General features: G+C 42.3%; 1 protein-coding gene across 9 annotated transcripts in view; it reads right to left on the bottom strand.

The window, feature by feature from the left end:
- Nucleotides 1-310: 310 nt before the first annotated feature.
- The window catches only part of TTC1 (tetratricopeptide repeat domain 1), a 44,281-nt gene continuing 19,825 nt past the window's right edge, over nt 311-24,766 (bottom strand). For 6 of the 9 annotated variants that reach the window (XM_080805071.1, XM_080805070.1, XM_080805074.1 and 3 more), the window contains 6 exons: nt 22,865-22,925; nt 21,082-21,194; nt 16,105-16,141; nt 12,560-12,708; nt 9,126-9,180; nt 311-946 (listed from right to left, as the gene is read on the bottom strand). In XM_080805071.1, the coding sequence (XP_080661197.1) occupies nt 813-946; nt 9,126-9,180; nt 12,560-12,708; nt 16,105-16,141; nt 21,082-21,194; nt 22,865-22,925 (549 nt within the window). In that variant the 3' untranslated portion in view covers nt 311-812. Of the gene's footprint in view, nt 947-3,562; nt 3,722-9,125; nt 9,181-12,559; nt 12,709-16,104; nt 16,142-21,081; nt 21,195-22,864; nt 22,926-24,766 lie in introns of all 9 variants that reach the window. The other 3 variants (XM_080805067.1, XM_080805068.1, XM_080805069.1) reach the window with 1 other exon arrangement.

Raw genomic sequence — 24,766 nt, forward strand, 5'->3', positions numbered from 1 at the left:
TTTTACATACCACCCTACCTGAAGGAAGCTATTTTAGGTTGACACTGTTAAGACTGATTCTTGGGCAAAAACACTCACTTCATAATGATCTGCACAAACCTGAAGAGGCCCAAGACAGTCTGTGAGATGGAGTTTCTTCTGCATTCTAGTATGCAGTAGAATGGTCACTTCTTCAAGATCATCTTCGAGGTGGCAACCAAGACTTTGGGCAGATTTGTGGACTCCAGTAACACTCAGCAACACTGCTCTCGAAGCCAGAGAAGCCTTCTGCTTTAGCTGTCGTTATGGGGACAAAATTCACAAGCCAGCTCAGACTGTCACAGGAAGCGTTTATTTACCACAGAGGAAACCAGGAGCCGCAGGAGCCCATGCCCGGCAGCCTGGGCAATGTGAGTAATCAGGGAGAGGGGACAGCAGGCAGGAGCCCCAGGAATCATGTCTGGGCAGTCTCCGACCGGCAGGTCTGCTTGGGACGGGAGATACTCTGGCTGGGCTCACATGTTATAGCTCAGGGAGGTCAGCTTTGATAAGTAGGCTTCGTCCTGGACAAAGCCGAGGACAGCCAGAACCAAGGGCAACAGCTGCACAGACACCATCTTAAAATGGGGAATCAAATTAGGCTTATGACATCAGAAGTGCATTTCACCCTGATTATAAAACAAGAGGGAAAAGGGAGCACTGGGCCCTAGGAGATAGCCTATTTTTGAGATAAAACGGTTTTAAAAGTTAAATACTGGCAGGGCCTTCCCCCTTGCTAAATAGTAAGCAGCACACAATCTTTAAGCCAGCTTTACAAGCTACTGTTAACTTTGTTATCTATTATTATTTGGATTTTGAACAAAATTGATGGAGTAGGAACCAGTAGAGGAATCCTGTTTGATCTGGAAATTTTCTGTGGAGAGTCCAAAAGGTCGAAGAACCAAGTTCCCAAGATCTTTTAGTTTACCTGCAATGTAAAAGGGAAAATTCAGATAAATATGGGAAATAAACAGAAACAGAAGACCCCAACTGATCCTGCCTTATTATCTGATTATAAAATATAAAGAGCAGGGGTGCCTGGGTGGCTCAGTGGGTTAAGCCGCTGCCTTTGGCTCAGGTCATGATCCCAGAGTCCTGGGACTGAGCCCCACATCGGGCTCTCTGCTCAGCGGGGAGCCTGCTTCCCTCTCTCTCTCTGCCTCTCCGCCTGCTTGTGATCTCTGTCAAATAAATAAATTAAAAAAATAAAACAAAATAAAATATAAAGAGCATCTCTCTGCAGTTAAAGAAACTGCTGCTTTTATGAAACTTTAAGTCCCCTTGGCAATGTGGTCACTTCAGTACCACCACCGCCTCCCCCTCCCCCCTCGCCCTAGCCATGCCTGTGATTTCGGAGATGATTGTGAGGGAGCACAGCTTCCTGTCCAGACTGGCTAGAGAACCAAGGACACAAACCCTGGGATGAATGATGGCCAAACTGACCGCCACGGAGTTTGTACGCCTCAAGCTGGAGTTTTCAGGACTTCTGAGAGATTTACAGGGACTTATGGGGCAATGGGATGGAATATTTGAAACTAAGAGTGTTCTGGAAAATGTTGACTGGGATAGATGAATATACAGTTTTGACCCTTTCTAAACTGTTCTAATTTTTCTTGCAGGTCTGTTTCCAATGGAGAGGAGAATGGGGGTCAAAGGGAAAGAAATCCTAATCATCGGAGCTATAGGTTCCTTCTTGCCCTCTCACGTGTAGCAACTTTATCCCTCTGAGGCCTCCACCTTGAAGTAAAGCCCAGGTAAAGAACTTACAGACACATGGCCTTTAAATGTCAAGGCCTTTTCTAATAATTCATGGAAAGAATTTCTGGTCTCAGTGTAAGATTTAGCCCCCAGAAGCTCTCCATATTCTGAGGAAGCTCGCAGGACCCAGGCTGACCATTCTGCAGGCAGGCTTCCCAACCCTAACCTGAACACATGTGCCGGGCGCGCCTGTTTACCGAGACTCGCCGGCACAGCCGATCCCTGCACACAGGTGCCGGCCAGGGCACAGTGTCGAGTGGACGGATGCACAGATAGGGGCCACAACAAGCACAAAAAGGAGGGGGCGTCCTCGGGCAAGCGGGAGTGACCCAGGGCGTTGGCAGTCTGTCCTGGGGTTGAGGAAGGAGGACGGGGAAGGGAGCAAGCAGTTCAAGAAGCCGAATGAAATGTCACCGCTGGCACAAGCCTTGGCTCTTCAGAGTAAGTGAAGTGAGACTGAATCTCAAGACGTCTTCACATCAAGCTGCCCAGGAGCAGTAGCGTCCCATCGCCCAAGCCGCTGGGACTGGCGGCCGAGGCCGGGGCGCCCCCTGGACGGAGGCCCGCCGCAAGGCCATTTCGAGGCACGGTGACCACTGAGCGGCCACTGTAGAGTATCTACCCTGTGGCACAACGGGAGCTGCAGAGTAAAGCTGGTTCTCGGCTTTTGGGACGCTCTCAGTCTGGCCAGGAGACACAGACACAGGGGCGGGTGTGCCCAGGCAGGAGAGCTCGGTGCCCCGTGCAGGGGCTGAGAGGAAGGCGTCTCAGGAGAGACCACACGCGGCAGTGCTCAGAGGTACCGACCAGGAGTTACTGGGCGCTGGCGTGCCACCGTGTGCCACAGATGTCAAGGGGCCAGGCATTCAAGCTGCAGATGGAGAGGGACACTGAAGGCCTTCAGCAGGTTTTCCCTCTGCCTGACTGGCTGCAGACCCTGCCTGCCACCACGAGCCTGGCCCTTTGAGCTGAACGGATTCTGTGGAGAGGCACTCAGGAAAACGTGCTTCTCCCACTGCAGGCGGCACGTCCCCGTCCATGACCAAGCATGGTAGGGGCAGGCCAGGAACTCTGACAGGCAACTGTGGCTCCTCACTGTCTCTGCTGGAACTTCCTTAGCATTGCACTGCTGTGTGAGACTTTCCCTACCGGCTTCCTCTCTCCTCCGCAGGCACCTGACAGTTCTCCACCCATCCCCGCTGCAGGGACGTCCCCGATCAGTCTCTCATCCTTCTATTCCAATCATGGTTCTGCTTCTCTGTGGGCCCAACCTACACATAGGGCTATTAGTCATTTTCCTTCCTTCTCAGCCTTTTTAACATTCTGCAATAGTTTTACTCTATTATCGTGCGACGAGAGCACAGGCAGTTCCGCTTGCTCAAGAACACAAGGGACGCCAAGTGCCTGACACACCTACTAGAGACACACAATGGGAAAGTCTCCGCATCAGGAAGACCACAGATTACCAGACTTGAATTTGACCCACAGTCCCAAGTTCACACGTGGGGCATCTTGCTGTGTGTGGTGGCACCAGAAGCAGCTGAGATGTGAAGGGGAAGACAGTCATGCACGTGGAAGCCGAAGGTTCAGAGGTAAGCGGAGATACAGTGTGCCAGGAGAGCTAGTAAGAGGACTCCTTCCCAGGGGGCAGGGAGGAGAGGAGATCCGGCAGATTCCCGTCTAAGAGTGTGCATCTGAATCACCACCCAAGGGCAGACAGGACTGTAGCCACATGAGACAGAGGGAATGGACAGTGCAGGCAAACATGGTTTGAATAAATGCATACAGAAGGGCAGTCAAGGGCGAGCAGCGTGTCCAGTGGGCTCAAAGGCAGGTGGAAGGGCTCGTCCTGGCGGGATCCTATGAGCCAGGCCACAGGTCTCTGGTTCTTGTGCCACGGGGAAGGCCACTGATGGTTTGAGTATTGAGCTCTCAGTTAATAACACTGTGGCAAAGGGATGAATGAATGAATCAGAAGAGGAGACCCTGGAGGTGGTTCTCACAGAAAGTTAGTACATCATCACAGGAAAGAAGGCATTTATTCACTGAACAAGTCCTGCTCAATAAACAGATACACAGTCACACTGAGTTTCCCTGATGCTGTTTAGAGTCAGGCTGGACGCTCGAGACTAGTGCGGCCTCCTGGTCCCTAAGACAGGATCATCTGCCAAGTTAGCCTCTCTGCTGCCCTCTGCACTGGCTGCCACATTCGACACCTTCCCTATCTGGGCAGTACTCAACTGGGTTTCTTTATTTCTACTTGCAGCAGATCTGGCACCATCACTCAGCCAGAACATGTCAACATGTCCCTGACTTAGGATCTCCTCTTGTTAGCCTAGACTGCAGGCAAAGAGAAGAATCCAAAACTGCTTGTGCTCAGACAAGAATGTTTAGGACGAGAGATTCAGATCTGATAAATATTAGTTTCAATGCCTCTAAGCATCACTGTATCACAATAACCCAATGGACACATCATGTTTAACTTCTCTTTGGAGATACTCACTGTGGAGTGGTCCATTTACTCTGAGGGGAGCCAGGAATGCCATTTGTTTTCACCTCCTTAAGATCCCTGGCGTTTGGGCCCAACGGGATACAGCTGAATCCTGACACCGCATTTCCTCTTATGAGGCAGGCCCTAAGCCACAAAAGCTGTCTCTTGGTTTCCTCTAAGTAAAAGGCTTATCAAGAGACAGCACAGAATATGGAAGATAAAAATCACAGCCAAATCAAATGCCTAGATGAGCTCTCAGGTGAAAGTGGAGGCTGAAATAAGCCTTACAGAACCGTCAAAGAAGCGGGAATGGTTCTCCTGAGAGGAGCTGAAGGAGTGACAACAAGGAAATGAGGCAGAAAGCAGTGAAAATATACACACTGATATTCCCTGAGGGAATGTATGGCTTCAGTAGTTTTAAGAGTCAGTGACAATGTCAAGACTTTCCTGTGACCTTGGGTAAAGGAGCTGGTTCTAGAACCCTGTACCCCTACCCACTTGGTAAATGGTGACAACCCACGGTGAGCTGACTCATTTCTCCAATGACAGCTTGTCCTAATAAACACCAGAAATGGAACGTGGAAAGGAATGGCTGGCCACAGAGAGCTGTCTGCGATCTCAATCCAGTGCATTGTGAAATATCTGCTTTTTCTTTTTTCTCTGCTGCAGCTACAGCACAAGAGGGGAAGGCAAAATTCATGACACGCTGCTTCTGCTCAGGAGGAACTGCTCAGAGCAGAGAGGCTGACCACTCCTGGCCGCATCCCCGCAAAGCACCTTCATCACTCCCTTTGAGGTCCTCTCCTGGGCTGCCTGGACTCTGTCCCCACACAGCAGTCACATGCCCACACAGTGCTGGATAAACTCCAGCGTGGCCCAGAAACACCGAGAGGGGTTCTCAGAACTCTGAGTGCTACACTCCCCGCCCGCTCCCCGCCCCCCCCATCTCCGATTCAGCAGGACGGTGATGGAACCTGAACAACGTGCATTTCGAACGAGTTCTCACGGGAAGCTGGTCTGAGCAATGCATTCTGCGAACCAGTCCCACCGCCCCCCCCCCCCATAACTTGCTTTTGTATCTGGCCAGTGGAATCAAGATCAGAAGCCTGGTACTGAAAACTAACTGTGGACACCTGTCTCTAGTTACTGGCGGGACAGGCTGCCTGGGCGGAGTGTCCCTCTTACATGATGTGAAAATAGCCCACGTTACTTTTCGGAGAAAGCAAACAACTTTATCTTCCACCTTGCAGTTCAATACAAGATGACAGGAGATCAAGAAGAACCACAAACATACATGTACAGATTTTTAGCAATTCTACTTGTTTGAGATGTCATGGCCAGGCCAGGATATAGGACAAAACAATTTACAATGATGATGACAAAAGTCTTCATCCCATTCTTTTCTGTTTGCAACTGAGGCTTATCCAGAGATCTATGTCAGCATCATCATCTGGCCTCCCAAGTACACAGCTCTTGTCCCCATCTTGCTGCCAAGATAAGGCTCAGCTCATCACCCAGTGTGTACAGAGCTGAACCCCAGGAAGGCACTGGTCTGTCTCCCCTACAAGGTTAAGCAGCCAGGCTTCTCGAGGTGCTGCTGCATGCGGAGCAGTACACTGAACCTCGGCCCTCGGTGTCCGCCAGCTGAGCTGAGGAGCTTCAGGGATTCTGAAAATGTCTCATCAGTTCTACCTTTGAAATTGTTTTTACCATTTACCTAGGTGGACAAAAAATTTAATGCTGTGAAGTCAAACTCAGAAATAAATTAGATATAGATACTCATGAGGCTGTGCCTACCATCCATATCCCATTTCAAATTATTATGTTCCTCAAACTTGCCTGGTTATTCTGATTATAATAAATGCTATACATTTGAGCTGATACAAATAAAATACCACTCCTTGTTTTCTACTTTGTGCTTTCATATAAGATTTTTTTCCTTGCTTTTATTTTACTAGCCATTCTAATTTGGTGTAATCACATAAGACTTTTTAAGAAAGAAGTTCTCTAGGGCGCTTGGGTGGCTCAGTTGGTTAAGCATCTGCCTTCAGCTCGGGTTGTGGTCTGAGGGTCCTGGGATCAAATCCTATGTCAGACTCCCTCCTCAGCGGGGAAACTGCTTCCCCCCTCCTTCCTTCCTGTTCCTGTTCTCTCTCGCTATTTCTGTCTCTCTCTCCAGTAAATAAATAAAATCTTAAAAAATAAAAAGAAGTTCCATTTAAAAAAAAAAGTGAAAATCACTAGATTTGAGCAAAGCCAAATAAATAGGGCATTGATTACTAACTAGTACTACCAGTCCCTTAAAAAAGCTCTGAGCCTCCTGAGGTGCTCTGTCTAGCACCACTGATCATACCCTAAGTCCTTTTAAACCTTACAGTTCCTAGCTTATCATAGCCACAAGGCTAATCTTCCAAGAAAAAAGGACAAAAGGAAATATACCAGTTGCTGACCGCTTTCCTCAAATCTGAAGCCACCATGCTGTTTCCTGTGACTAGCAAGGGCTGCAGCACTAGGACTGACGGCCACTCTGGGTCTCCATGCCTGTCCTAATGATATTTCTAAATGATAGGCTAGAAAGGGAGGATATGTTTAAGTATGTTCTGTCCCCTTCATTATTCCAATTGGGATTTTTTTTTTCCCATGGAGGCAGCTACCTGGTTCTTCTAACAAAAAGGAAGTCAAATTACTTGACTTGAAAAAGCAAGTCAAAGATTATTGAACAAACCTAAATAAAAGCTCACCTTGCTAAATAATTACCTAACTTCGTATATAACAAGCAGCATTGAACAGTTTTTCAAATCTTTTTTTTTTTTTTTAAAGATTTTATTTATTTATTTGAGAGAGAATGAGTGAGAGAGAGCATGAGAGAGGAGAAGGTCAGAGGGAGAAGCAGACTCCCCAAGGAGCTGGGAGCCCGATGCGGGACTCGATCCTGGAAGTCCAGGATCATAACCTGAGCCGAAGGCAGTCGCTCAACCAACTGAGCCACCCAGGCGCCCCCAGTTTTTCAAATCTTTAACTGCCAATTTTTCAGCAGAAGCCAGCGTTTCCAGAGAAACCAGCACTAAAAATCGTGCAGTCCACTGCAAAGCTTGCTCGGAATGTCTAAGGGATGGCATTATCTTGCAGAGCGAGTAGGCTCCAAGGATCTCACAGCGCATGAAGCACAGTTATGTCCTCTGTAACAGGGAGGGAAGAACTTCATGAAGCTTTTGTGGGGCTGAGGTTCCATACAGAGAGCAGTTTCTCCCTTTCAGGCTCTCCGATGGTGGGGAACGTCTAGAAGCAGTATCTTGTTCATCAGCTTTATACTTAGGAAGAAGATGAAGGAGTTCAGCCATTCACACTATTTCTGTGTAACAACAAACTGACATCATATTTACCACACAACTTAAACTGCTTAAGTCTGATGAGAGGAGAATTCCTTACAGAAGCAACTGAGAATGGATTCAACTTGAATATTTCAAACGAAGAGGACAATATAAGTAAAACCCAAAGCCAAGGAGACAGAAACTTCAGCTCATGAGAATTTAGAGTGACTGAGCCAGCCAGGCAAAGAAAAATGAAGTTTTGATTCCATCTGGAATTGACAACGGCTGCAAGATTCAGTTTATATCCATCCCTTTATGGTTTCATACTGGCTCAAAAAAATGGACCCAGAGAACAACGCCTATGGGTCTTCTCCAAGTCCACCAGGGCCACCCCGACATCATCTCTCTCAGCATGAAACACAGCTAAGTACACATACTATCCCTTTTCTAAAACAAAGAGTCATTGTTAGAACAGGTGGAAAATGCTCTTTTCCCTCTTCTTTGAGAAAGAGCACCTCCAAAATAATTTTTCTGCTCCAACATGGTGTCAAATTTAAATATGCAATTAGGGATTGTCTTTTGGAAAAACAGGGTTGGGCTCCAGAAGTCTCCCCATCTCTAAAAACAGTTCTCAGCAGGGGCCAGAGGGTTGTGGACTGTCTACGTTTAATGGCTTCTCAATCAGCTCTGCTAGCAGAGTGATCCTTTGGAAAATATGTTCTCTTTTTCTGGATATAATGCCTAAAGGCCGTAAGTGGCCAACCTCAATTTATTTTAAGATTTTTCCTTTAGGCCCATGTGATTGCAATATATTAAATTCAATTCACATGGTAATTTTAGAAAATACTCATAAGGAAGAACACAAAACAGATCTTGAGCAGGGATATCTCAGACAGGGTATGAGCAGAGTATGTTGGGTAGGTCTCTGTCCAAGAACTTTTACTCCCCTTAGTCAAGCAGACTATTCATGGGAGGGCTTCTCTGACTCCAACTATAAAATGCTCTGTCAGATACGAAAACTAACCCATGAGTCCATCTGCCCTGCACTCCACTCACAGTCTTCTGTCCCCTCACTATTTACTCCTAATTGCTGCCCTCTCCTAACACTAAAGGAACTCTCAATGCCATTTTCAAAACAAATATTCCCTCGGTTCTGACATGATTTTGACTTGCAGGATCTGTATTCTAATGAAATTAAGAACTTAAGTTGTTTACTCAATGAAGAAACTCATGATCTGAAATAGAGGTAAGTGGGATCCCAGGTTGAATCACGTTTGTATTCCTGAATGTAGGAAAATTTCTCAAGAAAAACAAAATAGAAGTTTCGTTTTTCAAAAGCTGACATCCGCTCTAAGCCACTCTAACCCTTCTGGAGTCAAAGACAGTTCAGACCTCGCTAGCACCATGGTAAGGATCACACAACAAATGATGGACCCCAAAGCTATTTCTAACTGTTGTGTTCTCCTCCAGCGAATACCAAATCCTGCTGTCCCTCAGCCCGCCTCCTAGCTACTAGGATCATGGGAAAGTGAGGGAAGCAAACTTACCTAACATCTCTGCCTTTAGCCTTTCATTACGTTCTTCAATCTGTTTAGGTAATCTCTGAGGGGAAAAGAGGAAAAACAAGGATTGATGAAAAATCTTTTGGCTTTATTTTGAATTTGATAAACAAACTTAATGTGAGAGTCAGATCAGATGATGTACATATGTAAGATCCAATTAAATACAGAAAAAAAAAAAAGTATTTGTGGGTGAGCTACACAAACACAGGAGTTTTGTTTGGTTCACTGTTATATTCCCAGTTCTTGGCACACTGGCCCAGGGAGGACCTCAATAAAAATCTGGTAAATATACAGACAAAAAAATTTCTGAAAGAATACATTCCAAATATTTACAGTGGTATATTTAGGTGGTGGGACTATGGGTTACATATTTTTAATTTTTTGGCTGACTTATATTCTTTAACTTGAAGTCCTTTCTTAGTATAATCTAATTTGTTAAGAAGTGGTCAGATCAATATTGGATATCTCTAAATGAATCACCTACCTAGGATTTTTCAGTCTTGACACTACTGACATTCTGGACTAGGTCATTCTTTGTTGTGAGGGCGGTCTTGTGCAGTAGGAGGTTTACAGCATCCCTGGCCACTAGATGCCCAGAGTACCATTCCAGTCACTGCCAATGTCCCCAGAAACCAAATCATCCCACTTGAAAACCAATGATCTAAATTAGAGTCTTATATAGCTGCTTTTAGCTCTGTAATTGGCTGTAAATGCTCTGCAATTTTAGTTTTAACAACCCAGTTATAGTGATTCAAAATAAGATAAATTCTTTATGCATATAACAACCAATATAAAAGGCTCCCTCTTACAGAAGGTTTAAAACCAATGTGACAAGAATAAAGGCTACCAAGAGTTTGGCTAAGATTTTAAGAACTATTCCTTTTCCTCATTCAAATTAAAGTCAATCCTACCACCATTCAGAGATATTAAAAGTCAGGTAAAGGATTAAAGCCAGTTTCAAACTGCTTATGTCTTTTAATGATCCAAATCAGTCTGTCTACCATTATTCCACTTCTAGATAAATAAAAGATCAGTTATTATTGAAGGAATTCATCTCAAATGTAAAAACAAAGCAAAACAAAACCCAAACCACCTAGGACATTAATGCAGGGAGATTAGTCAACATTCCTCAGGTCTGAAATGAGTGGGAAATCCTGCGTTGCAGGGGCTCAAACACTCTCAGCAGCCAGACAGGAAATGTAAACACGGAAAGGAATCCACGTTCGGGCAGGCAATAGAGAGCGGTGTGGTCAGCGACGAAGTGAAGAGTGCTGGCTGAATGCCAATACACAGCATTTCAAGAAGGACCCAGGATGTCCACATCTCACAATTTTTAAGAGGGGTCTGACTTAGATTTTTATCTAGTAAAATTTTCCTATTTTTAAATGTTGGTTTCAACTAAAAAAAAAAACAAAAAAACAACAGGGGCATCTGGGTGGCTCAGTGGATTAAGCCTCTGCCTGTTCCTGCTCCTGCTCCTCCTCCTCCACCTCCTCCTCCTCCTCCCTGTGCTCAAAGGAAAGACCATGTGAGGACCCAGCTACCATCTATAAGCCAGGAAGAGAAGCATCACCAAACAGCAAACCCTGCTGGAACCTTGATCATCCCTTCCAGCCTCTGGAACTGAGACAATAGCTTTCTGTTCTTTAAGCCATGTAGTCCATGCTATTTTGTTATGACAGACCAAGCAGACTGAGACAGGCTTGGACACAGGAGCATGCCTCCCAGGTTTGGGGGAAAGCAAGGTCGTCAGTGGGGCTCTAAAAGAGTGAGAGCGAGTGAAAGTGGTGGAAGTGAGGTCAGAAAGAAAGCAGGGGTCAGACTACGTGGGGCTTGGAGGGCTCATTCATCACTCCTCAATCTGTAGTGAATTGTTATAATCCACACGTGGTGCTGGGGATGTAATAGGGAACAAAATCCTCAGGTACTAACAAATAATCACATAAATAAATGTGAATAAGGTACACCAATAAATAAGCTATTTAAAGAAAAATTATAGAGCCCCTTGAAGGTTTAGAACAAGGTCACCCAAGCCCAGGGACCAGGGAGGCATCAGAAATGTCTCCCTGAGGACAAGACATTTCCACTAAGATCTGGGGGTCAACAGGATTTAATCAGGGAGGCAGAGATGAAGAGGTAAAGGAGGGAAGAGGATTAAAAAAAAAAAAAAAAAAAAAGCCTCTGCCTTCAACTCAGGTCATGATCCCAGGGTCCTGGGATCAAGCCCCGCATCGGGCTTTCTGCTCAGCAGGGAGGTTGCTTATACCCCTCTCTCTCTCTGCCTGCCTCTCTGCCTACTTGTGATCTCTGTCAAATGAATGAATAAAATCTTTAAAAAAACCCAAAAAAACCCACACATAACAAAAGTCTGGCTTAAATAAAACAGGTTTGTAGCTTCCTTTCCCTCTTGCCTGCTGGAGGCCTGCGATCTCTGCTGTGCACAGGCGTTCATGAGGGACCTCTCCATCCTAATGGCTCTCTGAAAAGTCTGGCAGTGAAGAAACCTGTTTCATGAAGCCCGTGTTTCCCAAACTTATTTGAATACCCACTATTTGGGGGGCAATAATGCTTATACATCCGATTCTGTAGCATGTCTTTTAGAATATATGTTGCTGTACATGTTAGAGATAAAGAGCACTGCTAAACTTAGAGGCACAGATCTGGAGAGTTAAAAAAAAATTTTTTTTTTTAAAAGACTTTATTATTTATTTGAGAGAGAGTACGAGCAGGAGGGGCAGAGACAGAGAGAGAAAGAATCTTAAGCAGACTCCCTGTGGAGCCCAGCGTGGGGCCTGATCTCAAGACCCTGAGATCATGATCCCAGCTGACACCAAGAGTCGGACGCTCAGCCGACTGCACCATCCAAGCACCCCTGGAGTTATTTTGAAGGGGAGAAAATCAGTAACATTTAGCTAATTCATAAGTGACATAAAAATAGTATGATGTTTATTAGAACCAAGAGGATCTGTAGTGTCATGGACAAGAGTAAGTAATTTTAATAAAAGATAAGAAGGCTAATCTGGAATAAATTTAATTGGAAGTATGCTGGCCATATGATAGTAAATAGAAACTTGGTGACTGAAAAGGATGGGCAGAAAACCAGAAGTTTATTACCTCTAATATTCAGACTCATTTTGGACTAAAACTGTACAGATTTCTGTAGCCCAACAATGAAACCGAGTTCTTGTTAACCCTTTGGATTAAAGGTTTACACAGTTAACACTTAAAGAAGGAGATTAAATGGTACATGGTCACAGAGGGTCTGTGACCACCCCTTCAAAGTTAGGTCTCCCATATATTTGGTATGTCCTTAAAAGTATATAAAGGGAAGGTAGTTTGGTCCCAGAGGATTATTTAAGATTCAATGAGTAGCAACACACGGAACAGAACAAAAAATATTTTTTAAAAATCAGGTTTACCATGCAAGCTTCTCTTGCTTGATGTATGGATGGATCTTTTTCTAATATGGATTTATAGTCCTCCAGGGCTTCATCTAGCTTGTCCGTTTTCTCATACAACTCCGCTCTCCTCAATATTGCCCTGATATAGCCGGGGTTTAACTGAATTGCTGTAAAAAGAGAAGAAATCATTGTTACCATGAAGAAAAAGGGCCTATGTGCCCAGCAATATCGTGTTTCTTTATTAACCATCCTCCAAAGGTCTAAAAGGAAAAGTCATTTGTCAAAGGCCACACCTGGCACTGGCACACTTTCTCTGTAAAGGGCAAGACAATACATAATTTCCATTTTGCAGGACAGACCATCTCTGACACAACTACTCAACCTTGCTACCACAGACCATACAGAAGTAAATAAAGATGGCTGTGCTACAAGAAACCTTTGCTTATGGATACTGAACTTTGAATTTCATGTAATTCTCCTATGCCACGAAATATTTCGATTTCTAACCATTTAGAAATGTAAAACCATTTTCAGCTCGGGGGCTGTCCACAAGCAGGTGGCAGGCTGGATTCGGCTTGCTGGCTGTAGTTTACAAAACCCAGGTCTACACCTGAAGTCCTGTTTTCACATACCTGCCCTTTGTCTAGTTCAGAACAGGTGAGAACACAGAACCCATGTGCACAGTGCAAAAGTGAGAGAGAATTTTAAAATACAAATTAAAGAATGGAAGGAAAAGAGCTTGGTGGCAGACTCTGCTATCATTCTCTCTTTTCTAGGCCTCCACAACCGAGGTTATGCCTTGACTACCAAGGTTGTATTTTTGGCTAAACCCTCATTGTTCCTTCAGACTTCTGTTTCAACACCTTTAGGTCACTGATGCTTAATATCCTTTCCTTTATACAGCAATGCCTGCCCTTCTAAAAATCCTATGCCCACGTTTTGGATCAACTATACTGCATTTCTCCTACTCCTTTGAGTTGTTTCTTTTTCTGTTAGAAAGCAAGGTCATGGCTCCATAACTTTTTTCCTTCAAGTAATATACTCAATTTTTATTCATACATGTTTTCAGTAACTATTTCTTTAGTACCTAGTATCTGTATCTCATGTAGTGTATCTCTGGAGTATAGTGGTAAACAAGACAAAGTTCTCCTTCACGCAAAGCTTTAAGCTACTCTAGTAGGCAAGAGGAGACAGCATACAGGTATATGATTTCAGATGGTCACAGTGCTACAGAGAAAAATGAAACAAGTTAGTAAATGCAAGTGAAAGGGGAAATAAGGTAACTTCAGACAGTGGTGAAAGTCTATGAAAAGGCAGTGTCTCAAGGAGACCAGCCATTTGAAAGGAGAAATATACCAGGAAGAGTAAAGGCTCCAAAACAGTACCAACCTTGCCAACCTTGGCATGATAGTGATGCAAGCAAAGACCAGGATATACCAATATACCAGGAAGAGTAAAGGCTCCAAAACAGTACAACCTTGCCAACCTCGGCATGATAGTGATGCAAGCAAAGACCAGATCACGGAGGCCTTGTTGGCCAGGAAAGGAACTTATACTTTTTCCTAAGTGTGATGAGAAGCCACTGGAATGGTTTCAAGCAGACTAGAGACATTATCTGATTTACAGTTTTAAAGGACTTCTCCCTCTGGCTGCAGTGTGGAGGACAAGAATGAAAGCAGTGAGAAAGCTGGCAGCCTACTGTAGTAGTCCAGATGACAGAGAATGTTGGCTAAGCTGGTCATTGTGGAGAGGGAGAGAAAAAGCTAGATTAAGTATATGTCTTTGAATTAGACCCCACAGGACTTGCAATTAATTTAACTATGTGGAATCAAAAAAAGAGAATAAGCAAGTGAATGGTGGAAATTTCATTTATAAGAATGAAAAAAGCCTTGGGGCGCCTGGGTGGCTCAGCGGGTTAAAGCCTCTGCCTTCGGCTCAGGTCATGATCCCAGGGTCCTGGGATCCAGCCCCGCATCGGGCTCTCTGCTCAGCAGGGAGCCTGCTTCCTCCTCTCTCTCTGCCTGCCTCTCTGCCTACTTGTGATTTCTGTCTGTCAAATAAAAAAAAAATAAAATAAAATCTTTAAAAAAAAAAAAAAAAGAATGAAAAAAGCCTAACTGCAAGTTGTTTATGGGTATGTGGGTGTGTGGACTGGGGAGGTTCCAATCTGTTCTGAACACCTTAAATCTACAATGCTTACCAGACATCCAAGAATCTTGAGATGTCAAGTTTGCATGGAACAGAATTAGTTCCAGCCAACATATAATAGGTAAAAAGAACTTTGCTAGATTCAAAGGTACTAACAGTTTCATTCAGATATCAAGAAATACCAAGTATAAAGAAAGAAAGCCAACAGAGAAGGTGATTAATTAATGTAAAGAAAAAAAAAGGATAGGAATTCATGCCGAGCATAAGTAGGACTAGATAACATACAAAGTACCTACTATCTCTTCAACTCTCTGAGAAAGTATTATCCAAAAGATGGAAGACTGAAAAAAAAAAATTCTAAAAACTAGTAATGTCCTAGAAACTCAAGAATAAGATTTAAAGAAAGGTGATTATGTGTGTTCTCCAAACCAAGCTGGTCAGAAAGGAAAGACAATGGCCTGGGCTATCAGGAAAACTCTGGATAAAAACCCAAACCAACCAACCAACCAAAAACCAAAGAGATCCTACGGCTGAAAGCATCTCTATAAGTTAGTGGGATGAAAAGACTGTAATGGAATTCAGGTATCAGAGAGCAAAGTCTCAGTTCACTGTGTGGAACCTGAAAAGGTAATTAAAATGATGGCAAGTGGATCTAGAAGCATTACGGCATGTGAGGGGAGTACCAATTCCCTAACAGAAGCTGCCCCTCGCCGCAGCTGCCCCCCTCTCTACGAACACACAGATACAGATGCCCTAGCAGCAGCTAAGATCCTCAATTTCAATCCCCAAAGAAAGTAATTTAGACACTACAGGAAGTGGATTCTGTTCCACAAGCTTCTGTTGCCAAGGCAGCTTTGAATTTTTCTTCACATACTTACTAATACAGGATACACTGACAGAACTATCCATTCACATGCATGTTTATGCTAAAATGACTACTATACAGCACCTCTAAGAAGGCTTAACTATAAAGCTTCTTTAAAGGTCCCAGAGCGAGGGTATACACATACGCAGTTGACCCTTGGACAACGCGGGGGTTAGGGGCGCTGACCCCAACCCTCGCACAGCCAAAAATCCATATACCTTTTGACTACTTCAAAACTTAACTACTAATATAGCCTACTGTTGACCTCAAGCCCTACCAGCAACAAACAGTTGATTAATATGTACTATGTATGTTCTATGTATTATATACTGTACTCTTACTGTAATGGAAACTAGAGAAAAGAAAATGTTACTAAGAAAATTGTAAGAGAAAATACATTTCGGGTTCTTTACTGTATTTATTGGAGAAAAAAAAAAAAGCCATGTATAAGTAGATCCATGCAGTTCAAGGGTCAACTACACACACCTGACTATTTGTCCAGCTGAGGTAATGCTTTTATATAACATGTAACAAGACTAAAAAGTTGTACCTTTGTTGCAGTCACTGATGGCCATCTCTTTCTTGTCCTAAAAGGAAATATAACATTAATATGTGACACCCTAGTTCAATCTTAATGGCTCAAAGGCTCAATGACATAAGCTGACCATTAATAACTGCTTATGGAGATGCACAATGCTCTTCAAAGACATCACATGAAAACATGCATGTTATTTACAGTAAGCTAAAATTCAAAATATGGTGACAGCTCTGATGTGCAAGCCTCCTAGCAACAAATCATTCAAGTAGTTTCTTCCTAACATCTTTAAAGACTGTTGGAATTGACCTATTATATTGTAAGGTACTTCACATTAGAATGCTGATACTGAGAGAAAGTTATGATCAATAGCAGGGCAAATGAGTGAATATGAGTAACTGTTCATAACTCTCCTCTCTGGCTAAGCTGTTATATTATCACACCCAGGGTGGTAACTTCCAGAAAGCATACAGATGGTTCATTATAGACACACAGTGTGGCTTGTCATTAGTCTCGGTTACAAATCTTTTTTTAAGATTTTATTTATTTATTTGAGAGAGAAAGAGAGAGAGAAGTAGGGGCAGGAGCAGAGGGAGAGGGAGAGGAAGATAATCTCCAGTAGACTCTGAGGCTCAGCTCAGAGCCTAAGGCATGGCTCCATCCCTGGACTCTGAGATTATGACCTGAGCTGAAATCAAGAGATGGACGCTTAACTGACTGAGCTACCGAGGCAGCCCTTGATTATAAATCTTAATTTATCCATTGATGAAACAAAAATACAAAACATTTCACGAAATAAGATGTCTAATTTACCTCGCTGAATCTAGAAGCAAGGCACAGTGAGAACAACGATGGACATCTAAAGAACTAGATTGTAATTCCAGCTCTGACGTTGACCTGCTATTTAGCCCCTCAAGTTCTAAAGTGTCTATTTTCCCCAAATTAGAAGTTTTCTACAATATTACAGAAATGTTAATTCAAATAAATGTTCAGTAGAAGAGCTTGGGGCTCACTGGGTTGAGTATCCAACTCTTGACTCTGGTTCAGGTCATGATCTCAGTCAGGGTCATTAGGTTGAGTCCTGCATTGGGCTTCATGCTCAGCAGGAAATCTGTTTGAGATTCTCTCTCCCTCTGCCCCGTCCCCTCTCACATGTGTGCAAACACACTGTCTAATAAATAAATCTTAAAAAAAAAAAGAATAAATGTTTAATATTCCCATAATGGCTACTGTAGAAAATACTAAATATTTTGCACAATACTTTAGAACAATGTCTATCAAACTGAGTTTCAGAATTCAATCAAAATTCCAGGAGGGGGAGTGACTATCTAATGGGTCAAGGGTCTCTTTCTGGGGCCATGGAAAAGTCTGGAACTAGACAGCGGTAAATGGCTGAATACTGTGAACATACGTAATGGTACTGAAATGTATAGTTTAAAATGGTTAAAATGGTGAATTTTAGGTCATTTGCATTTTACCCATAACAAATAAAAAAGGTTCCAGAGTCATCTGTGAGGCACTAAATACAGTATATCTCTTCCAATGTTCATCATTAAAAATTCACATATTACAAGCTCTATGAAGTCCTATAGTAAAGAAATCTGTATAACTTTGGGTAAGTCAGTATTTTCTCAATTTACCATATTTCTATAAATCTAAGACACACAATTACATATTTTAAAGTCTTTAGGAGTAAATCTTTACAACTCATGTGTACACTTGTGGTGGTATTCTCTGGGCCCTTAAGAGACCACTAAGTCACAGTGCAGCTTATCAATAATCAGCTTCTGCAGATCAAGTAATTATGGTATTTTATCACAGAATCCTTTGTGGTCACAGTCGCCCTCAGGCGTTATTTGCTGCTAAGAGTGGTAGTCTCCAAAGGGCTGTGTATAAAAAAATCAGAACCTATTTGCTACCCTTTTATAACTTATATAAGATACACATACCATAATGTACACAAAACTTTGGGCCTATACTTTTAGGGCTTTGTCTGCTCTTGTGTAGCCTGGCTTGGAGCTGAATCTCTACCTTAATTCCAGTTTGCCTTTTCTTCCCAGATGTGAAATGTAAAGCTTGGTCAGGGTCACTCAGTCAGGGATGCTGAGCCTGCAAATGTGCCTTCAGAAATTCTTCTTAAAGCGGTTAACCCACCACTTCTTGAAAACCTCAGAATATGCTCCTTAAATCACTTTAGTGCATTAATCCTGGAAGTTTTCATGTCTCTAATTATAGAATCTTTGTAAAATATTAAGAGTACAATTTAAAAGAATAAAACAAAACATGCACCAACAAACCTATCCTTCATATAGAAAACAGTCATAAGACAACTTCTTCTGAGTTCTCCTCAGATGTGACAGACAAAAGACCAGCAAGATCATACACATTTTCCTAACTTAAGAACTGGTGGATTATGCTAGCTCAACCCAAGCAGTATCAATAACTTAGCAACCGTGGAAACAAAGAATCCCAAATCTCAGGAGCCAAATGGCCTTTTCCTGAAGTCGAAGACATCCCTGATCTCATTTCATAATGAGTTTCCAGTCTGAGAATGTGACAAGAAGCAAAAGCAAAAGATTTTTTCCAGCTAAGTGTGAATTCTGATCAGTGGTAGAATATATTAATGAATATTGTTCTATGTAAACTTAAAACAAGTATTTTATTTTTTTAAAGATTGTACTTATTTGACAGAGAGAGCAAGTGGGGAAGGGGGGAATGGCAGAGGGAGAGGGAGAAGCAGGTCCCCGCTGAGTAGGCATTGATCTCAGGTCCCTGGGTTCATGACTTGAGCGGAAGGCAGATGCTTAACCAACTGAGCCACCCAAGCGCCCCTGTTTTATTTCTTCTAACACAAAATATCTCTTTGTATACTCTAGAATTATTTCTTCTCCCATTCGATTTGAATCACTCTAAAAATACTTCACCTTAGAAACAGAATCCAATAATAAAACATACAAAAAGAACCAAAAAACAAAACACAAACCCTTTCCTGATATGCAGTCATTCAAGTATTCCCGATCCCACCCCTTTTTAAAAAAAAACCTGGTCATCAAAAATGACTTTGGTAGAGGCTCTAGAGAATTTCAGGCAACAAGAGAAAGTGACATAATAAATACCTGATATAAACAATAAAAAAAAACAATTTAACCCAATCTTGACCTTGCTTTGTGGTTGCTTAAAGGTATGCTAAATAATCTCTTCTTTGTGCTTTGGATATAAACAGCCATATTTAAACAAATGGTTTCCCCCCCACCCCCTGCCAAAATTTCACATCATTTCAATCCACTGAAATTGACTATGTTGACTAAATAGGAACAGCAGACAAATCAGCAACAAATCTAACTTTCATTTTATTTTTTAAAAAATATTTTATCTATTTGAGAGAGAGAGAGGGAGAGAGTGCCTACAGGCAAGCACAGGAACGGGGGAGGGTGGGCGCAGCAGAGGGAGAAGCAGGCTCCCAAATGAGCTGGGAGCCAATGTGGTGTTCAATCCCAGTAAATAAGGACAGGGTTAAGGTATAGGCAGGGAGAAGTAGGGGCCCCTGGCTGGGCTCTGACACTATTCCTGGCAGGCAGAAGTGCTAAACCAGAGTGAACAAGAGATAAGGAAACAGACTACCTGGCCTTGGGTGTTAGGGAGTTCTTTTCTTTGGTGGTTACACTATCATAGAAAATGGCCAAACTTCAAGGAATTAAGTCATTAAGGATGTTATCAATAGTCCATGCTCAAATCAAGGCATCACAAGAAGCTCAAGGCTACAAGCTTCCCAGTCAGTTCTCAATAAAAGATTGCCACTAAAAGCCTTCAGTGAGGCCCTATCAGGACCTCTCTCCCTCTAGAGAGCTTCTTCTTTGCTTTCTGCTCTCACGTTCACTTAATGAACTTTCACTTCGCCCTTCTGCATCCGTGGGATTCATTCTTTGACTCCGTGAGACAAGAACCCCGTGATCCTGTGACACCAGAACCCTGAGATCATGACCTGAGCCCAAGGTAGACATTTAAGCAGCTGAGCCACGTAGGTCGCTAACTTTTAGTACCAACAAACCTAACTTTTAGTACCAATGTTGTACAAAACCAATACACCTGAACATTAGCCTTCATTAACTCGGTTCTCAATCCTTTGGAAATATAAAATGCTCTTGAACTTTCCCTGACACCTATTTTACATTTAGGGGCATCTCTCATCCCAACCATTGGACATTTCTCCCTGTGTCCACACTTTTGTCTGCAGAGAATCAGAATCCTAGCAATAAGCATTTCAAGTCCAGGGTTTGTTTGTTTGTTTTATTTATTTATTTATTTTCGAAGATTTTGTTTACTTATTTATTTGACAGAGAAAGACCCAGGAGAGAGGGATCATAGGTGGGGGACTGGGAGAGGGAGAAACAGGCTTCCAGCTGAGCAGGGAGCCCGGGTGTGGGGATAGATCCCAGGACTCTGGGATCATGACCCAAGCCGAAGGCAGACACTTAACGACTGAGCCACCCAGGCACCCCCAAGTCCAGAGTTTTCATCGGTGTTTTCTTCTCCCTTTGAGTCTTTATTGAGAATTCCAGAGACCTAAATTAAGCAGCTGTAGCTCTTCTAGGACATGCAATACTTGGCTTTTTGCTTCATTAACCTGCCCTAGTTTGGTGGAGACTTTGTCAGCCTTTCTCCATGAAGGCGTTCAATCAGCCACTCTCATAAGGAATGTTAGCAGTAATCTGACTCAGGTTTTCTCAAAATACTTTCCTATCTTCCCTATGCCCTTTACATCAGGGAAATACATGTGCAGGAAAATGGAGGCAGCAACTTTAAGCCCCTTTTCTTTTTTAAAAAGATTTTATTTTTAACTAATCACTATGCCCAACATGGGGCTCAAACTCACAACCCCAAGATCAAAAAGTCACAGCCCGTCTGCTATCTGCTAGTTTGAAACAGAATCTATCCTATGAAAACACTGCAAGTTCATGTGCTTCTTAAAAAGAAAAGGTCAAAGACACATACCTGTTTCATCCTTGCAGCAGCTCTATTTGAAAACAGAATAGACCTGTCTTTCTGGAAGCAGGATGGGCACATCTGAAGGGCTTGACTATAAGAACTCTCAGCTTCTATATAATCTGAGGATAAGGTAAAAGATGAGAGGTCATTATGATTTTATTCCGGTATTATTGTATTCGATAGTATCTCAGAATGCATAGCTTTCCATTCACAGAACAAAGGTATCAAGTAGAATGTTCTGTATGTTTAACTTTCATTTGGCTTATCAATTTACTAAGGAATAATGAAAGGGGATTAGAGAACTGGACAGATGAAAGAGACTAAAATCTGGGATTAATGGCTTGGGATAAAGACAAAAATTCTATGTACGTATTTTCATTAAAGATATGCTTTCATGCAGTCAAGCTGGCCAAAACTGCTTCCTTAAAATGTCTGGAGACACATTTTATGGAGCTAAGAGCAACAATGTAAAAATCAGTAGTTGGCTAAAGACCTTAAAAGAGAAAATGGTGATAAATTTATTTACTCACTGTCATACACAGAATTAGGGTCGGGGTACTAAAAGAAAATTGCCTGTTCATGCCTTTCTCAGGTCTGAAATATTTAACACTAAAATACAAAGAGATAAGCTTTCAAAATCAGAACCATTAGTACTTAGGGGAAAAAAAAAAGTGATGACTGTTAAACCAGATATAACGAAAAAAATTTTAAATCTAAAAAGTAGGGGATAATGTTACTACTCCTAGTTTTCTAAAGCATATGCATTTTTAAAAAAGATTTTATTTATTTGACAGAGAGAGAAATCACTAGTAGGCAGAGAGGCAGGCAGAGAGAGAGGGGGAAGCAGGTTCCCCACCGAGCAAAGAGCCCGACTCGGGGCTCGATGCCAGAACCCTGAGATCATGACCTGAGCCAAAGGCAGAGGCTTAACCCACTGAGCCATGCAGGTGCCCCAAGCATATGCATTTTGATATATTTCTTCTTCTTCTTCTTCTTCTTTTTTTAAAAGATTTTATTTATTTGTTAGAGAGAAAGCACAAGTAGTGGGGAACGGGAGACAGAGAGAGAAGCAGGCTTCCGGCTGAGCAAGGAGCCCTGCTGTAGGGCTCCATCCCAGGACCCTGGGATCCTGACCTGAGCCGAAGGCAGAGGCTTAACCGACTGAGCCACCCAGTTGTCCCAATTCTGATATGTTTCTAAAGCATATACACTTTACATATATGATAGAAGGTTATTATAAGATCAAATAGTTCCCACAAATTAACTGAATGAACACTAATTATTCTTAAGCAAATATAAGAAACACAGAAGGACAAGCAGAACATCTCTCTACTTAAGGCAGCCAAAGAAAAAGGCACATGAAAGACTAAAGCACAAGCATAACACTTTCCAGGCCATGCTAGAACAAATGGGCCAGTTTTCACAGCATTGTTCCAAGTGAGGAAGGGGGACCGTACTTTTACATCAAAGAAACAAACAGCCTCTTAATGTTCCATATTAGTTTTCCAAAGCATCAGCTGAAAAGTCTGCCCTACCTCTGGTTCTATAGTGGATTACATAAAAGAAAAAGTATGCAGGTGCCAAGAGACACAATGTAATTGGTCACCGTTAAGTGCAGGTTATCTGGACCTGGTGAAAAATCAAATTCCAAGGCGTTGGGAAGCAACAATGTACTGTTAGCAGTTTAGGTTTGCTAGCTGTTTCCAAATATTTTTGATGTTTCTTCACACTCCAAGACAGAATGAGGAATCAAGATGACCAGACATCACTGTCGATACAAGTGTCTTACCTCCTCTCTTAAACTGCGCATTTCCCTCCTCCTTTAGTCTAGTGCTCTCTCCTCTTCTCTTCTGCAAGAGATCCGACAATTACATCATTTCCCACAATATAAGCAAACAAAAAGGTTAGTTTTCGTTAGGCTACTTAATAGGCAGCAACTTGACTTTTTTTTTTTTTCAACTTGACTTTGAGAGCTGGGTCAGTTTTATCTAAATCTCAGACATAGAGAAGCATGTGGCCATATGGCTAATCATCAATTGCATTCTTGAGGCTTAAAATACAAAACCTAGGTTTCTTATGTTTGTATCTTTTGCATGGAATAGCAATTTGGGTATCACTTAATTTCCATTTACTCAAAATGAAACTAAACACCACGACCACTGGCATGTACACCACCATAAATTCAAATTCTGAATCTGTTTTTTAAAATAATTTTTTATTTTTTATTAACATATAATGTATTAATAGCCCCAGGGGTACAGGTCTGTGAGTTGCCAGGTTTACACATTTCACAGCACTCACCATAGCACATACCTTCCCCAATGTCCATAACCCCACCACCCTCTCCCAAACCCCCCTCCCCCGGCAACCCTCAGTTTGTTTTGTGAGATTAAGAGTCTCTTACGGTTTGTCTCCCTCCTGATCCCATCTTGTTTCATTTATTACTTTCCTACCCCCCAACCCCCCTACGTTGCCTCTCAACTTCATCAGGGAGATCATATAATTGTCTTTCTCTGATTGACTTATTTCGCTAAGCATAATACCCTCTAGTTCCATCCACATCATCGCAAATGGCAAGATTTCATTTCTTTTGATGGCTGCACAGTATTCCACTATATATATATACCACATCTTCTTTATCCATTCATCTGTTGATGGACATCTAGGTTCTTTCCATAGTTTAGCTTTTGAATCTGCTACTTATTAAATGAATGATCTTGGACAAGTTCCAGATCTTTCTAAGCCTTAGTTTTTTTAATCTAAAATATGAGGTTTTATAGTTTTATGGATTAATGTGATAATATACATAAAGCTCCTAATACAGTGCCTGGAAAATAAGGGTTCAATAAATATGAGCTATTACCTTTCTGTAAAATAATTTAAAAAAGGAACTGGTGTATGTGGTTTCTGTCATGTTGAAGACAGTCAGTATGTTGGCAGAGTGCACTATAAGAAGCGACTTCACCTGTAGGGTCAGAGCAATAATTTTGTTCAGGCTACTACTGGGAAGTTTAAAGAAACCCAGATACATCTCTCATTTCTGAGCTTCTTCTAACAACTCAGACATTCACACAGATGGCCAAACACCCATCATACTCAAGGGCAGGCAGAATGAATGTTATTCTGCTGAGCCACGATGGCACCTGCTGAGTCCCTGTGTGCTTTCTGCCCTGAACATCTTAGCAATATGGTTGGCACAAGCAGAACTGACACAAGTGACTACTACCTGCCTTTTCAAAGAGCTTAAAAAAAAGAGAGAGAGAGAGAATCCAAAAATCTCCACCTTCATTCTTAAAGCTTCTGACTAAATAAAAACTACAAAGGAAGGAAATATAGATAGCAGGGTATTTCATGCACAGAAGAAGCTGGGAGCCTAAATGATTGGTACTCTCAAGATTAGGGAACCAAAGTAAAAATATTATATCTCTGTAGATTTGTAGAAACACTGCTAGGGGTGTTTCCCAAATGCCTTATTATTATACTCTGGATGATAAATCTCAGTAAAGAAACTAAAAGGTAGGTATAAAATGAATCTCATTTTTATGGTATCTACCACGTGCCAGATGTACAGCGGATACAGTAATTCATTTTTATTTTTATTTTTTCACTTTTAGTTAGAACATATCTGGAACAGGGCTATTCTAAGGGAATAAAAAAAATAATATGGGTGGTGGTGATGGGAATCAAAATA

This window comes from Martes martes, assembly GCF_963455335.1.
Source record: "Martes martes genome assembly, chromosome: 5".
NCBI lineage: Eukaryota > Metazoa > Chordata > Mammalia > Carnivora > Mustelidae > Martes > Martes martes.